Source organism: Chroicocephalus ridibundus, chromosome 9 (assembly GCF_963924245.1).
Source record: "Chroicocephalus ridibundus chromosome 9, bChrRid1.1, whole genome shotgun sequence".
Classification (NCBI taxonomy): Eukaryota; Metazoa; Chordata; class Aves; order Charadriiformes; family Laridae; genus Chroicocephalus; species Chroicocephalus ridibundus.
The window spans coordinates 30,453,984-30,471,781 of record NC_086292.1 but is presented as its reverse complement, the minus strand read 5'-3'; the positions used below and the strand labels follow the sequence as shown (position 1 = coordinate 30,471,781).

The 17,798-nt window shown below is 38.0% G+C and overlaps 1 protein-coding gene across 5 annotated transcripts in view; it reads right to left on the bottom strand.

Moving 5' to 3' along the window:
- The window catches only part of ACSBG1 (acyl-CoA synthetase bubblegum family member 1), a 39,960-nt gene that overhangs the window by 17,849 nt on the left and 4,313 nt on the right, over nt 1-17,798 (bottom strand). For 2 of the 5 annotated variants that reach the window (XM_063346174.1, XM_063346171.1), the window contains exon 2: nt 5,799-5,881. Coding sequence is in view for 4 of the 5 variants with exons in the window: in XM_063346171.1 (XP_063202241.1) it covers nt 5,799-5,881 (83 nt within the window). In the remaining variant the exon portion in view is untranslated. Of the gene's footprint in view, nt 1-5,798; nt 5,882-14,763; nt 14,913-17,798 lie in introns of those variants that run through there. The other 3 variants (XM_063346172.1, XM_063346170.1, XM_063346173.1) reach the window with 3 other exon arrangements.

Sequence of the window (17,798 nt, the reverse complement as noted above, 5' to 3'; positions counted from 1 at the left end):
TAGTTGGCTGCCACTATTCTGTGAAACTATTTCTGAAGATGTTCCTGACTCACAGTCTTGCATCTGTTCTCTTGACAAACAGAAAGTAATAATGACAGCAATAAATACAAATAAAGCTGCTTAATCTCCATGTGCCTTCATTTTCTCAGGTGTAAACTGCATATAATGATTTTCAAAACATAGGTGTGGAGCTTTGCTTAGGTCAGTGGAGGAAGGGCGTCATAAATCCAGACAGTTTAGAAAACAGGTAGCTGTGAAGGTAGCTAGGTAATAGACAGACAGACTTTATCAAAGTGTAAATAGTGGCACCCAACAAATATTTTATGAGTAGCAAAGGTAAAACAGGTGTTTCTGCACTTAACCCCAATCCTGGAGTGACAAGGATGAGACATAAGACCTGTCAGAGACAGAAACTAGTGTTAATCCAAATGCTTATTTTCTGCAGTGACACACCAAAGTCCTGACAAAAAACTTCATATGATGTTCTGGTTTCTAAACAAAGACGGCATGGATTGCAGGTGTGACTGGGCACAGGTTGAAAACAAAATCATACCATACAGAGCTAAAATACAAAATTCTATTCCCTGTATTATAAAAAACACTCCTGAACACAGAGTATCTCTCCTCAAGGGAACTGGAAATATTAGCAACATTGCTACAATAACATTACAAAAGTTGCATAATGACTATATTTTCACTGCAAACATACAGAAGATAACAGAATAGTTTCCACAGAGAAGAGTGAAACGTCAATCAATCATTGCAATATCTACACACAGAAACAAAAAAATGTACTTTGAAACTGGGTCTCCTTTTGCTTTTCCTTATACAGTTTATTCTGGTGTCAAAAAGGCAACTTTGATTCATACCAAAGACTAAGAACAGAATCAGTTTCACAGGGACTCAGTGAATCACCTTAATAATACACAATATATATTGCAAAGGAATATAAACTTGAATGCCCATTCTGATGGACCTCTGGGATGTATGAAGGAGATTGCGTACTAGCTGAAAGGAAAAAAAAAAAAAAAAAGAAATACACTAATCCTACAGTTTAAAGCTAATGCATAAATACAACTTTCTCTCTATTCACTACCTGACCTGCAAGTATCCTGTGGCTGCCTGAATGGATTTGGGAATGTAAATGAATTCTGATGTTTATGGAATAACACGTCAGAGCCATATAAAATGCAAAAGAACCAAGGTCACCCTTCAGACACGTAAACAAACAGATAGGCTGATTGTGGAATGGCCCTGCTGCATGACCTGAGGAACTCCGAGTGATATTCTGTAGATGTGCCCTGAGAAGCAAGCACTAAGACAATTATTTAACTTCTGCTTGAAACTGATTCAAATTTAACTCACAAAACAGTATCTTGATTATATGCCAGTTCCTGCAAAACATCACTCTGCTCTAATGACGACAGAAGGTATTCAGCTCTTTGCTGGAGGCATTTCTGACGGACAGTAAACATCCCAAATTCCACAGCTATGATGCCATCCCATTCTGCTGACAACACAAATACATCATTCCTCCTCTCACCCATTATTTTTTAATTTTCTTCAAGATGTCTGTGGCCCTGAAAGCTTAACTTCTTTTTAGTAAGAGCTGGAGCTGAGTCCATACAGGTTGGGGTCTGAGAGCTTGGCATCTGTCTCAAACTTCCCCTTGTGCCGATGAACAGATTAAACAGAAGGACAGAACTACTGAATTTCAAATGAACCTGAATGTATCAGCCAGACTATATAAATAGTGATTCTTTTTAAAAAAATACACAAACCAACTTGCCACAGCTGGGGGAGGAGGAGTGTTTTCTGCTCTATTATCAGTTTTCCACGATAAACATGAAACTTTAAACTCTTAAACAGAAAAGACCAAATAAACAGCAGAAATCTTTTTAAATTGCCCAAAACACACACAAATATTTCAGTTCATGGAAATTCGTACCTTTTTCATTGGAGGAAAAGGGAACATTTATGAATTGCAACAAAATATACTGCTCTTCACATCAGTAAACTACTACCAATGTGGATCAGAGAAATAAGATAGCCTCCAAAGAATGCCTCTACAAACTGACATAGAGGGAGTGGTTCATCAGGACAAGTACAAAATAAGCTTCATAACAATACTGACGCTTCTAAAACTGATTACGATGCACCAAAATGGAAGCGTGTGGAGTGCGTAATCAGGAGGAAACATCACTACAGAAACATTGCCCAGGCATGCAGGAATGGAAAGTCTGAACTCAGTTGGAATTGAAATTAGTGAGTGATGTGAAGAGCCACAAGAAGGGCTTCCTCAGGTACGCTGGCAGCCAAATGGAGAACCAAGGATATCATGGGCAACTTACTGACATTGGACATGAGAAGGGCTGATGTACTCAGTGCCCTCTTCACCTTGGTCTTTACTGACAAGATCAGGCTTCCTAGTGGCAAGTGAGAAGTTTTACCTATAACAGCAGAGGAAGATCAAAGTAAGGACCACCACTCATGCAAACTAGACACATAGAAAAATGTTGATAGGCCCAGATGGAATGCTTCAGAATGTACACTGAGAGACCAGGCCAAAGTCATCGCAAGGCTGCTCTCCATCATCTTTGAAAAAGCATGGTTATCTAGTAAGGTCCTCATGACAGCAAAAAGGCAAATGTCGCACCTGTCTTCAAAGAGGGGAAGAAAGAGGATTCAATTACCTAAAGGCTGATCAGACACACCTCAGTCCATAGGAAGGCTATAGAACAAACTCTCCTAGAAATCATTTTGAGCTATAAAATGGTGACTGAGACGAGCCAGAATGGACAGACTCGATTCGGCCTTGGTAAATCCAACCCAACTGCCTTGCATGATGAGATGACTGGCTCTGAGATGGGGAGAGCAGTGATATGTTGTTTACTTTACCTTTAACAAGATTTTTAACAAGGTCTCCCCGAGCATCCTTGGAAGGTTTGGACCAGATGGAGTTGGATTAGCAAGTAGACAAAAAATTGGCAAGAATAGTCGCTGAGAACAGTGGTCAACATTTCTAAGTCTAGCCAGCAGTCAATTACAAGTGACATTCTTTGGGGGTTAGTCCTGAGAACGATACTGTTTAATAACTGCATTATTGTCTTGGACAATAGAATGCACCCTCACCAGCTTCAAAGATGACACGGAACTTGAGGAACTGGCCAACATGCCAAAAGGCAGGGTTGTCATTCAGACGGACCTCAGCAAACTGGAAGAATGGGCTGACATAAACCTCAAAGCTTGAAAAGGATGAACATAAGTCTTGCACTTGGGGTAGGGTAACCCCGTGGAACAGCACAGACTGGGTGCCAGCTGGCTCAGAAGAAAAAACCCTGCGGTTCCTGGTGGACAAGCTGACTGCAAGTCAGTAGTATGTCTCGGTGGAGATAAAGGCTGGCTAACTACATCCTGGGCTACATTAGCAAGATTATAGCCAGCAGATCAAAGTGATTATTTCCCCCTACTTGGTACTCATAAGGGTGCAGGGTGCAGCTTTGGAAGCCCCAGTGCAAGAGAGAGATCCCGACAAACTGAAGCAAGCCCAGAAGAGGGACTCCCAGACGGTCAGGGGCCTGGAGTGTCCCATATATGAGAAGACCCTAAAGGAGCCGGGTTTCTTCAATCTGGAGAAGATAAAAAATGAATATAACTGCAGTCTGCCACAGACTGAAATGCGGTGCTATAAAGAAGACAGATTCTTCTTGGAGGCACACAGCAGAAGAACAAGAGGCAATGGACATGAATTACAGCAAGGAAAATTCTTGCTGGATACAGAAAGATAATTTCACAATGCGGGTGACTCAGCCCAAGAAGAGGGACTGAGAAGCTGTGGAATCGCCATCCTTGAAGGTTTTCAAAACTCAGCTGAACAAAGTCATGAGCCCTCCTATGCGCAGAAACCTGGACTAGTTGCCCTCCAGTGGTCTTTTCCAACATATATTGTTATTCCATCAGTATAAAACCAGCATGAACAAGTTCTCTTTTAACTTTACGCTGGTTTTAAGCCAATGTAATGCTTGCTGCCAACAGTAAGGTTACTCTGGATTTACGTATACATTAGAAAAAAACCAAAATCTGGCCTGGTTCCACAGAAATGAGCTTCTATACATTGGTGGAAAAGAATGGGGGAAATTATTCCAGAACAACCTCTGGTCCTCATTAGATAAATTTACTCCTGAGGTTGCAGAACATATCAATTATAAAATGAGAAATACAGTTCTGCACAACTAGAAAACAGCAGAATCTCATTCTTTTCTCTTGATATACAAAGTAGACCCACCTCAACCAGACACTGAGCTTCCTTCTGAAAGATTTTTTTAGAAGCTTTTGACATTCAGTCCTCACTTTACCACTCAGCTTCTGCATAGCTGCATGATGTTTCCAAGTCAAACACTGCTTCTCATTTAAATGGATACCAAGTAGTGCCACAGATTCCCAAAGTCAAATGAAAGTCAAAAGCTAACTTAAATGGTAAGCTCCTGATTCATCAACTTAGAAACATATCTAAACACAAATAAGGGAAGTGCTTAATTAAAATGGATGGGGTGTGACATGTTTGCAGGAAAATTATGATGGAACAGCTGGAATGGCTTCTACCCTCAGTTGTTCACCTCACCTTTCTTCCAGAGGCTGTGGTCACCTCTGCAGGAGTGGCTGAATGGCATGTGCATTCCTTCCCGAGCACTGTGGTTTCCAGCCCAGCATATTACTCTAAACTGCAGCCAGCAGCAACCTCTGGGGGAGAAGCAGGGCTGATAGCTAACAGCATTAACCAGCGTCCCAGATGATAAATTCTTAGAAAAATAGGTCAGAGCCTTCAAGAGCACACAAGCAGGTATGCTGCAGAATCACAGCGTCAGGAATAATCTACGTATATAACGTGTGTCACAAATAGTTCAATAAAATACCATGAAAACTTGAAAACAGAAGTTAATTACCACCTTTATCAATCCAAATTTATTTCCTGTGTACTGAAAAACAAAAAGCAAATGGCTAGCAGTTAAATTCTTGGAAATAAACCTATTGTGTATCAAAGAATTGCCTTTTTAAAAATAAATTTATATGCATACAGGTATATATTTACACATATGTATAAAGTGTGCATGTGAGATTCCTACACAGATTTGTTATTTCTTCAAAATCCACTTGCAGTCATTGCTCTAATTGCCTCATAGAACAAATATTCCCCGTTTTAATGAGCAAATTTAGAGCTGAGCAGCAGCCTCACCAAGGCAACAGGGAGCTCCCTCAGGGCTGCAAACCTTCCAAAGAACCTCGGAAAGTTTTGCCAATAAACCTCTTTTAAGCCACATGGTAGCACAACTAGGTTAATTTACCCCTGAAATTGGTTTAAAATTACAGTAGTATGCATATGCTACAATGCAACACAGAACTGACCAAAGTATAGGTATTCCTTTACAGCCTCCAGTTATTACAGTATGCCAAATCCTCAACAGTTCACAGCTGGTAAGTAGGCTGTGATGCCAAAGGTAACCCAAGAATTGCTATGATTTTCCATGGGATCAGGCTATTTTTCACTTTTATCTAGTAATCATCTCAAATACAGACAAAACTGAGAGAAACTATTGAAATCATGCAAGTTTATAGAAAGCTCATGAAAATTTTTCAGTTGCCCCAATTCACTTCAGTTTAATTTTATTTTTGGATGCCTCTCCTTATTGTAGCCCTGAAAAAATGATCAGTCATAGCTTGCTAGAATAGACACACAAATTACATTAAAAAAAATTATAAAAAGAGCTCAAATCTCCAAGGATCATCTTTCACATGCTTACCTGCTGCCTCTATGCCTTCATCTTGGGTCTCCTCCAAATGAGGCAGCAAATCTCTGCAGACAGTCTGTGCATCTGTAAAGGTTCTAAAGGAAAATATACCTGTTAAAAACTTATGCAAGAGTAGGACCCACTATAATATATCTAATATATCCAATATATCCAAAACCACAGTTTGCAAACACTTAGAAATACAAACAGGAGAAAACAGAAAACTCAGAGGAACAAAGAACATTTTGCCTCTTTGTTGCAAACTCCACTACAATCAGGTTCAACAGGGAAATGCCTTCACTCTAAGGATGACATTCTTATTTCATACAGTGGACTTTTGGCTTCAAAATCATGGAATATACCAGATGGAGGCGCTAATTTTGCTTATCGACAGAGAGGCCGTGAACAGTGCAAGTATAAAGAATGAGTTACCAATCTTAATCTTGATCATACTGCCACTGTACTAATATCACAATACCTTGTAAATTATCACTGTTGATACCTGTCGAAGTCCTAAGGATAGGATTTTTTGTTGTTGGTTGTTTCAGTTTTTTTAAGGCTAGGAAAAGAACGAGATTCAGTTCCTAATAATAATAATAAAAGTTTCTCAAAAACTTCACCAAAGCAACAAATTATCATTACCACATGGACAAAATTAAGCTTTCTTGGCTTATATTAACCAGACGAAGTTTAAAGCACAGATAATACAAACTCAAAACCAAAGTCTGTAAGATAATAGACTATGAAGGATTATATGAGAAAAAAAATCTAAACAATAACTAAGCATTTAGAAATGACTGACTGCATAAAGCAATGCACTGCAGATTTTTTAATTTAGCTCACTTCATTTAATAGAACAAAGGGTGGGAATTGGCAGCGTTCAGAGGCCAAGAACAAGTCCGGATTACCTTCATTCCCTCTCAACAGGTACAACAGAAGAGTCCTCAGTGAAGCTCAGTAAGTCCTTCCCCTCCACAGTGTAATAAATTAACTCAAAATGTAGAAAAAGAAAGTCCAAACAATGCCCTTCCCAGCTTTCAAATAAATAACAAACAACTTAAAAGCAATTTTTTACCCAGCAGTGTCAGGTAGCAAACAGCAGGACCAAACACTACGTCAGACTTTATTTCCTGTCTCAAAACTATGTTTTGTAGAATACCGATGGGTGGGACACTCCTAAAATTTATTATTTTTATTCACAATGAAATCATACTTTAGGAATGCCTTAACCAAGCTGGATCCCTTTTACAAGAATTTAGCAGATTTTGTAATTCTTCCCCCATCAGAAGTGACAATCGCAGTTCATTTCCTCCCTTGCTACTACTGTGTTGCAGATCTTCGTGTCTTGGAGCAGAGGTGCAGGCTGCAAAAACAGCTGAAGGAAAATGAGGAGTCATCGCTTGCCTGCAAGGGTATTTCCTCTCTTGTTAATGGCATAATGGGACAAAACATGAAAGGGCTTGTCTGATAAGCAGAGAGTTAGGCTCTGAAAATAGCCACTGGCTTGGTGAAGGCGGATGTTGATGAGAAACTGAGTAATTTCAATATAGAGAGGGATTACACTGCATTTTGAGTGGTAAGCCTGTGTTCGATATATGGGAAAATGATGACCTTATTAAGTAAGATTGAAAGGACAGAATGACGGGACCAGGAAGATATATTTGGGAATAAAACCAAAACATCTGAAATACTTTAAAAACATGCGTTTATTTGCCATCTCAAAACACTTAATAGTTCCTGAAATTTTTCCTATTTTAAACTACATTTGATGTTTAGAAATCTGCATCTTTTTGCAATCTTTTCCTTTAAATATCTTTTGAATAGTAAAGCTTTTTATATTTTTATTATTTTACAAAACAAATAAAGTCTTAGTCAAAAGATAACTGAACATTACTCTTGCTGGAAATGAATAGCAGAAGAAAAATTTCAGAAGAAAACAGAACTGATTGGTAATATATCAGAAGAGCCTCCTGTGAGGCTACTCAAAACTTTTAATAATCATCATTAATGACGTTTCCCAGATGAAAATCTCTTTAGTTTGCTTTATTCTCATCTGACTGTTACAGGATACTGGTTCAGTTTATATTATATTCCCTTAATAGAAAAATAATCAACCAACAAGTCTGAACTTCTGGACTTGCTCTGGTAGTGTTTCAACATGCAAATGTCGTTTGAGGAGCTCTATGCATCTAGTATCTTCAGGAGTGTTGCAGTTAGTAATGCTGCGTGTAAGTAGTTATTACCTGTCTCTATGGACTAAGCAGTCAATTTGAGAGTTGGTGGTTTTTTGCCCTGAAAGTACAATTAAGAAATTTCCTCTTCCATCAACAATTTATGTGTATATTCAGAACCACCCCTCCTGAGTGAAAGAATATGTTTTTAATGTTGTTAGTTTTAGCTTTTGTTAGGAGTTATTCCTTCAAAAATCAAGTAAAGATCAAAGAACGGTTAATTGTTTGGAATTGTTCAAGTAAGACTGAACCGAGCAGGATTTGGTGGGACTGTTTCATGAAGAGCTTACTGAGCATACTGCAGCAAGCAGAAAACACACTGCAGAATTATGGTTGCGTGGTGAGATGTCCCAGCAAAACCAAAATGCTTTGGAAATCTGGACTTTGTCTGCTACATCTGTTATTAAGGCTGAGGTTCTGCATAAATTATTTGATGTTGTTAGTGCAGGGACAGCATGTTCCAAAATCCAGCTACCAGTTTAAAAGGGGGATTTTCTATACCCGACTTTTGCTTTAAAAAAAAAAGAAGTTTATGATTCTGAAGGTAAAACGCAAAGACTTCTACAAAACACACCTAGAGGATTTAACAGTACAGGTCACTTTAGCAAGCCAATTAGAACAATCTGAGTTCATGTTACACAACGTTGACCAACTAGAACTAAAGAAAGCATATTTCTGTATAACTCTATTAGCAGGAGTGGGTTTTGAATGACAACTTCCTGACATAATTTGGGATTTAATTTCAAGGTACCATTCTATCAAACATGATCTCATCTGCTGCCTCAATTCAACGCACACACACACACACCCTTCATCAGAGACGGAGGCACAGCATGCTCAGACTGACTTATCCACAGCTTTGGGGCAAATCCTAACGCAGCACAACTCGCTTGCAGCTACCACCACTACTCTGGGCCAGTTACACATGACATCAGACTGAAGCCGTTCTCACGCATCAGGCCAACCTAAGGAGCAAGAATTTGAACATTCTCTATATTGGATTAACAAAGGGGAAATTTCCTTTCCTTCTTTGTTTGCAAGATTGTAACAGCTCTAGGAGATTTATCTTTGCAAACCAGTGGAAGTAATGCATGTGCAACCGATACGATAATGGTAAAATAACTGATACAACTGACAGTCCTTACTGCTGGTGACAATTCACCAGAAGCAAAGCATCCAATCTGAATTTGCTGGCCTAGCAATAACTTTTTTAAACTAAGTGTATTTGATGGAAACAAATGAATACAGTACCATTTCTTGTCGTACTACAGAAATTAAATGTAACAGCTAAATCTCTCCACTTTTATCATTAGGAAATGGCAGCGTTCTTTTGCTGAAGTTACACATTAGAAAAACTGTTTTGTCTGTTACCATAATGATATCAAGTGCCTGATTAATGGCACTACTTATTGTGATACTAATGTCTGTAATTTTTTGTTTTGTTTTGTTTCAAGGGACTTTGGAATTGGCCTTTCCTTTCCACAGTCTCTATGTTTCCTTCTCTGGTAATTGGAATTTCTGTTTACATCTCATATTCTAGGTCAAATACAGTGAGATATTTGCTGTCCTCTAAACTCTCTCCTCACAGTAAAATCTTGTGAAAATACTAAGAATAAAATCAAAAGGAATCTATAAAGTCAGTCATTAATATGAAAATGAACCAATGATTTCTATCGGGAAAATGTTTTACAGAAATTCTTGCTTTAATAAGCCTCACAGAATACACTGATTGTCCCTTGTAACTAGGTGAGAATCTTTTCTCTCAAATTTAAAAACTATGAACTTTATGTTGTAGGGTTCAATATACTTTGGCCTTAATTCTGCAGAGTGATTTCTAAGATCACAAATTGTGACAATGGAATATGAACACTGTTCTGCAGCAGTCATACTATCATGAGATTTAAGGCAAAGCTATTTGTTAAACAGATTATGTATAGTGGCAAATAAAAAGACATCTCACATTCTATTCATATCCCTATTCCTTATCACTGTTATTCAACTCCTGTAGCTCTGTCAATGTTGAATTTTTACCAGATGGCTCTCTACAGGGGTTATTAGAATTTGAAAAAATAATCCATCTTTCTATAAACTTGCAAAAATAAGCACTTTATCAAATAACTACATGGGTATATTGCTAATACTTTATTCAGTACAAGGTATTCCTTTAGACTTCAGGATATTTACTCATAATCTTTTATATATATATATATATAGTGAGTTGAAGTACTTAAAGTCTGGAAATCACATTCACAACTGCTCACAAAAGAGACATTATTATATACTATCGCATGACTTTTGTTCTTTTATTCCCTCAAAATAAATTATCCTGCAGATTGTCTACAACAAAGAACACAGCCAATAATGAGGGAATGCTCGGGTACAGCGTCTGCTGAGTGCATGCTATTTCTCTGTCACTTACATGCTTTTTCTAAAAAGCAATCCGTTTAGCTTCTCCTGGAAGTACTGCCTCCAGACTCAATGGCTCTCAGGAAGGCTCACTCGTGTTTTGCCCACACTGTGATGATCCAAAGCAGTGCAGCTCCTTCATCTGCTTTGCTGTTCCTCTGAGCATATCATTTACAAGCTCACCCACTAGGCTACTTTCAAGTGGTAGTAAGCATGTTACTACATATTTCTTACAACATAGTCTCCACCTTATAATTAAACTCCTTTCTCTGCTCGCCTTGCCCACAGAAAGGTTTTGTAATATGCAAGTGTTAAATCTTAGGTAGCAAGGTGTGCAAATCCCCATTTGCACAAGTACTTTTTTCCTCAAACACTGTTGTTGAATTGGCTTTCCTAACTATTAAATATTAATCTTATATATTACATAAAAAATTGGCTGAATGGAAAATATGCATGTTTTCCAAGGCAGAACTTCTTCATAAATTTTATTTTAATCTTCCCCTGCTTGCTTCTCCTGAGGATGACTTGGTTAATTTCATCTCTAAACTCATACAGCTTGGTGGTTTGATTATTTAAGTAATCCACAATAAAGTAGATGAAAAAAAAATCCTCCTTCCAATTATAGTGTCCATCTTTTGCTGCTTCGTTCTTTGTGACAAGTGTCCTAAATATTTATCTCCGGTCTAACAATGGGAAATTATTTTTTTCCCACTTAAGCTTTTGTTACATGTTCTCTAGGACAACCCAGCTATACACATTCCACCAGCCCTAAGCGACATTAGAGCTGCTTTTGGTAGTATGTTTTTGGTCTACATCTGCACATTCCGAAGTACTTTTCATTGGGTGTCAGGCATTTTCAACAGCTCATTGGGGCATTCGAATTCAAGATGGAATCATTAAGTAATCATCTGACAATTCTTCTGGCAGCAAAAAGCGATGGCTTAAATTACCTACGAGTACCTCTGAAAACTTTAATGATTCTGGCACTTTGCCTAGAAACTTCAGCAACTAAATATCTTCATCTGGATCCCATTAGTGAGTAATCCTTTCCCGATTCCCCATGCATCCTGCAAGTGCTGAATCCAATATTTTAAGACAGAGCTCTGGGGAGAGGTTGTAGGAGGGAGTGCAAGACAATAAATTTAGAATCACGGATCTGTTCTACAGTTCTAGACAAAGACAATAAAGTCACTCTGACTTAAATCAACATAGAAACATAGTACCAAAGCTTTGATAGCTCAGCAGTTAAACGGAAATCTGTGACCAGCACATAAATAGCCAAGTAGCAAATACTACATTCTCCAGACTTTGAGGAGCTGTGAATTGTTACCCAAGACATTTTGAAGTTGTTTTCCCATTTTCTACAACATAAGGAAAAAAACCCACAGTAATGACACACAACATTAGTTCTTTAAACCCTAACTTTGCACTACATGTAAAATTCTTCCTATATTAAAGGGCAAACTAAAGAGTCACAGGAGGTCCTCATGGTCCTATACAGGGACACTGCTATCTATTATGACTGGTCGTCTTATTTACTAATTAATCCTCTATTCAAATTAGGGCAATATTATAATACATTCCTTTTTCATTCTATTTAAAAATTCCCTTTGTCCTCGAAGAACAGGTTAGATTTAGTTTTTAATTGGTTTTCATGCTCTCATGAGAGATTTAAAATGGGGCCACAAATCTGCCCAGATATGTTCCTACTCTTGCAAAAAGGGTCAGCTGATTCAACCATCAGTTTGCTTTTCATAGTGCACAAGAAACCAGTCTTTCTCAAATTACTCATATAACCTCTTCCCACACGAAGGTATATTTAAAAGCAACACAAATGCTTAATAAAGAACAAAGTACTAAAGATAAAGTTAACAGTTGAGACCTATTTCACCATATAACACAGTTGGCACAGATGATCTAGTAAAACCAACCTCTTTGCATGCAAAAGATAAAACGAAAGTATTTTTTTCCTTCATTAGGACTAAATATCCTCAAAAATCAGGCCATTTATTTTGGTGAGCAGACCAATTTTACAGATAGCTGAGAACTATGTGGGTGAATAGGAAGGAACAAACAATGTACCCAGCCTTTTTTTCATTCCCCCCCAAAAAGGCTCTATTCAGCAGCTGGGAGCGTACTACAACCCTTCACTGACCTTGGTACAGATTTTCTGCCTCTGTTCTCTCCTGCACTGCAAAAACCCAGACCTGAAGCTGAAATCTTCCAGTAGCTGGCTCTGTACGGCTCTGTATGCAGGGAGCGTAGCAAAGTTCAGTTACACAGAACTCATTATTTCATCTCTTCCTTATTTTTAGGTCACACTGATTCAATTTCAGCCTTACAAAAGGTCTTTTCTTCCTCTTTCCATTTTGCTAGAATTTTATTTTCTTTGTCTAGTACTTTCTACCTGGAATCCTACTTCCAGCATACAAAAAAGGTACATAAAGTTTGCTACCTAACTTCAAAACAGGTAAACACGCAGGACGACATGCACTGACTTCTTCAAAAAACTAAAAAAGAAGTATTTATGCAAAGGGCTTTGAATGCATTCAAAGTATTTGTAGTTCCAGTGTCTGTCTCATTCTTTTGCTAGAAATTCAGAAACAAACCAAACGCTAAGCATCTTTCTAATACAAGAAGCTTAAAATTCCTGTTTGCAGGTCTCATTGGCCAGTCCAGCCCAAACCACGACACGGTGGACACACTATATATTTTTAAATTCTCTTTCAGCTTTTTATTTTTTTAATAAAAAAAAAAAACATGGAAACTTTTTTTGCTTAAGCATGTCACAAATAAAAGCATGCATGGACTACAATAGAGGCATGCATTACTAATTTAGCAAAATCCTAACTTTCATGAGTCAGTGTGTACGTATACTGATCACAAGTCAAATACCATTTTATGTTCTTTGTACAGATTAAACAAAAAAATGACAATTCTAACATTGGGACTCCAGAAGCAACGACAACAATAACAAAACATTCAAAAGCTTTCAAAAAGTTCTTAAACTTTTTGCTTTTCCAAAAATGTTAAGTCTACAGGTTGCTCCTAATGATGCTTTTCCAGGATTACAAAGCCCAGAACAGAAGAAACCATTATGATAAAAATTATCCCAACCGTTTACCTGAAAGGGTCAAGCAAATCTTCCAAGTGACGTAACATACAAATTGTTACCTAAACAAATGTGAAGTTAGATTTAATTTAACAGAAAGTAAGTATCTACCTGATACAATAGTTCAGTCTCTGAGAACGGATAATTAGTATGCAGTAATAGTGACAAACTTATAATAATCAGAAGATAAAATACTTCCTGTGAGATGTGTTGTTCTATTTTTACATTAGGTATTCCCACAAACTCTAGAGATGGGGAGCTTTCTCTAACAGAAGCTACCAATCCAGTGACAGAGTAACAGGAAAAAGAAAGTATTTTCCCTTTTGTGCTGCCTAGGACAGAAAGAAGACAGCAGTCAGTGGCCAATTTTACCTGTAAAAAGGGAACATAGACCCTAAACCAAACTCTTCCAAAATGAAGCTTCCCAGCCCGTGCTCTAAGTTCTGTTGCCTTTGATGGGAAGAAGATGCTCAACGACATCTTATTATCAAATTATCACCTGAGGATTATTCCCTCAAATTCAGGAGGGAATAGAGACCTACTTCCATAGCTGCAGCTAGGGTATTTTTGAAAGTCCATTCAAAGTAGATTATATGCATTGTAATATGTGCAGAGCAACTAGTACTGAACTTCTAGAGCCTTCGGTGCCCCTTTTACCATCAGAAACACATGATGAAATGGTACAGAAGCATGAACTGTTTTTTTTTTTCTGAGCTATCTGAACTTTGCTATTTTCTGGTATTTAAGAATGCCTATGATCACACTACATGGTTGAAAAGCCATTAATCATTTCATTTACTGAAGCATAGGAGTCTAGTAGTTTACTAGTATTTTTGCAAGTATTCCATGGTTTTGCAAAGCTGTGAGCAGCTGAGCCACTGGAGCTAAGCACACCTTTTGTCAGAACTGCTGAGCCCACTTCTGGGGCTATAAAATGAACGCAATACAACTAGATATATGCATACAGGATACAAGCAACATAGTCCATACTGAACGATGCTATTAACGCTAAACTAGAAGTTAGCATAGGAGAATAAATCTATTTAGAATCTTCATTACAATTTTCTCTCATTCTAGCCTCAAAAGATACACCTTATTCTGCATTAGACAGTAAAGACACCATTAGGCAGACAAGGTTCTTGTGGATCTGCATGGTAGTAGAAGACAAACTTAAGCTGTGAAAAACTGGTAGATCAGTTTGTGAAAATAAATACTCAAGCTACTTTACCCATTTTCATAGCTTTCTGAAATATTCACTGCATTTTCATCTTGTAATTTTTTCGTAAGAGCCTCTCCACTGGTAGGCATGCTGACAAACCCTCTAAAGCTGGTCACAAATATGCTAAAGAACTGTGCGGGTCAGGGATAAATAAGCTACTTAGACAAGTGAAGAAACCAACAGTAACTGGTTATTTGTTAAAAAAAAAAACAACACGTAATACAAGAGGAGGAGACTACAGCTACAAAAGCTATTTCTTTCTGATTTTAACATGCTTGAAATGTCGCAGTCCCTGTGAGCCGCTTACTGTTAAAACTTTCCTTTTAATTCAGTTTTCTTTAAGTATCCGTGAGAAGAATTTTAATGAGTCTACAATGCTTTAAGATGCAAATCTTTTCTTTTGCCAAGATTTCCAACTAATTCGTTCACAGAAGTTGAAGCAATTCTAATTTTATTAACTCTAGTTTCAAAAAAAAGAACATTCAGTGAAGTTATTTTCTTAAAGAAAACGCAGATTAATTACATTAGGAAATGGCTTCAAGTCAATTACACCCAGTACGGCAACGACCGAGCACCTCCTCCAGCATCACAACTACACCAGCACTTCAGTGTAGAAGTTTCTCCACATGACTAAACAAATTACTTCCCAGGATGTAAGAAAGTCTAGTTTAGCTACTTAGGCTACTTCTATACTAGTAAACAAAAAAGATCCAGGGAATGACTCAAGCCATCCACAGTGAGCACCTTTTCTGGGGTGGTTTTGGTCTGTGCAAACTGAACTGCCATCTCCCTAAGCCAGGGGCTAACCCACACCAGGGGCTGTTACTGGGAGATGATGTTAATGACTGCCCTGTCTGAAGGAGGAAGAGAGGGACGCAAGCTGGGCCATGACATTTGCCTTCAGAGACAGAGAACATGATCTAGAATGGTTTATTTAGTGGTACAAAGACAGCCATAGCGATTAGGAAAATGTAAGGCTAGTAAACATCTACCTTTATAGAAAGATGTGAATTTTATTCCAGGGTATCTTGTGCCACATTCGAATGCCTAAGTGTAGATAATGCAATTTGAAATGAAAGGAAGACAAAGAAAACTCTGCAGTGGGATTCTGGGATTCCAAGGTGTCTATTCTCACACCAGAAACTTGCTTTGAAAATATCTGAACACAGAACAGGGGGTTATTTCAATGGTAAAAATGTGTCATCTTATGCAGCTAAAATTAATTTTTGTCAGGATTGATTTAGTTCCTTCATTTTGCAATAATTCTCCAAATTCCCACTTTATTCTAATGATTCTTTTCAGAAAGCCGACAGGTATCTTCCATGGGCTTGCAAGTAACTTTCCAGAAATATAATAAAGAAAAAACAGGATTAAACTCTGTTCTGAGAAATCTGGTTGTTTTTTCCTTCTTCTGGTCATTTAAAATGTTTTACATGCTACGTTATATGAAGAAATCCAATTAGACAATCACTAATTACCTCGCGTGGGTTGCATCTTGGATGTTGAGTGGCTAGGTAACAGGCTGGCCTCATGGAAGGAAAATGGCTGTTACTTCTCTAAAACTTGCACTTTCAGTGAATAAACAGAAAACTTCAAATTTACATCTCTTCTATACATACCGTGTTTAGAAAGGATTAATTTTGTTTGTTTTTCATATAATCTTCCTTAAACTAACTGATGGCTAGAAAATTGTTTTGACGCAATCAAGGATTTTCCTCTGCTAAATCACTCCCCCAGTAAGAAAAGCGGCTGCAGGGCAGCCAGGCTGTGAAGCAAGGGCAATTTATTGGGAGGGACTGGTGGAGAAGAGCTGCTTTTGGACTGTGTACTGTTGGACTGTAATAGCAAACTCACATGATTGTGCTAGACTAAGTTTCCTGCAATTGTCAGCTACAAACAGGCCTGTCATTTTAACAATAGACTTACGAACATCATGCTGTAAGAAATAGTTCTACATGGAATTTGCCTTTGTAGTTCTGGTACAAAATTTCTAGGTACTCCTCAAGTTTCAAGTAATAAATCCTAACAAATGAGGCGAGCTGTAGAGTTCAGTAAGGAATGATCGTCACCTTCAAATGATTTTTACATGCTGCAGTTTACATGATGCTATGGTCCTTTTCTTTTATGCCTATATCTACCTGCATTGCAACTTGCACAAGGCTGCACTAGACTCAGACTGAATTTTTGCAGTGGGATGGGCTGCTTTTACCAGCTACAGGTTAAGACGTTGGCAGGCTAACAAAGCTATGAGGGAAATTAAGAGGCAAATAAAGCTCACGTACTGTTCACATCCTTTGCTCTACAATTATGATTGGTATCTTTCGGGAATTAGTGACTGAAACTTAAGAGTTGAAGACACTGTCACTACAAACTTGCACTGTCACAAGATCCCAAACAGTAACATCACAGAGGCCAAAACAAAGCGATGTTGTTACTAAGGTCAGTAACCAACAGCACCGCAATGTGCAGATCAGCCTTAGCACGGGTGGAGCGTGTGGCACCCGTTCACGTTTGGGACAGGATGTTTCAGGTTTAATTCACAACGCCTCTATGGCAACATGAAACCGCCCATAGTTGTGTACCCCCTCCTTGCTTTACTTGTAAGGCAAAAGTGCTTGTTTTGCCATAAAACTTGTATTTATTTAAAATGAATAGAGGAGTGTACTAATTCTGGATGCTCCTTGCTGTTCATCCCAGTTAGTATAAGCAGGTTGTTGATTCGTGTAACAAAACAACTCTGTGTGATTAGCACTTTTTTTTTAAAAATCATGTAACTGGTAACAAACATGTAAAACAATGATTTTTGGTACAAGCATGATGTTAAGCTGATACTCCTATTGTTATTCTGCACCTCTAGCACTGAGTCTAAAATCAGTAAAAACCCACCCCACAACAACCACCAGCAAAACATCTAGTACTTTTACAGTTTCTATTTCAAAGGCTTTGTTGCATTTGTTTGCAAAAATGGCACTACTTCTACTCTTTTTTCATTACTTCAAATCAGTCTTCTAGCAGCCTGGCAGTTTTACAGCTTGCTACTAATT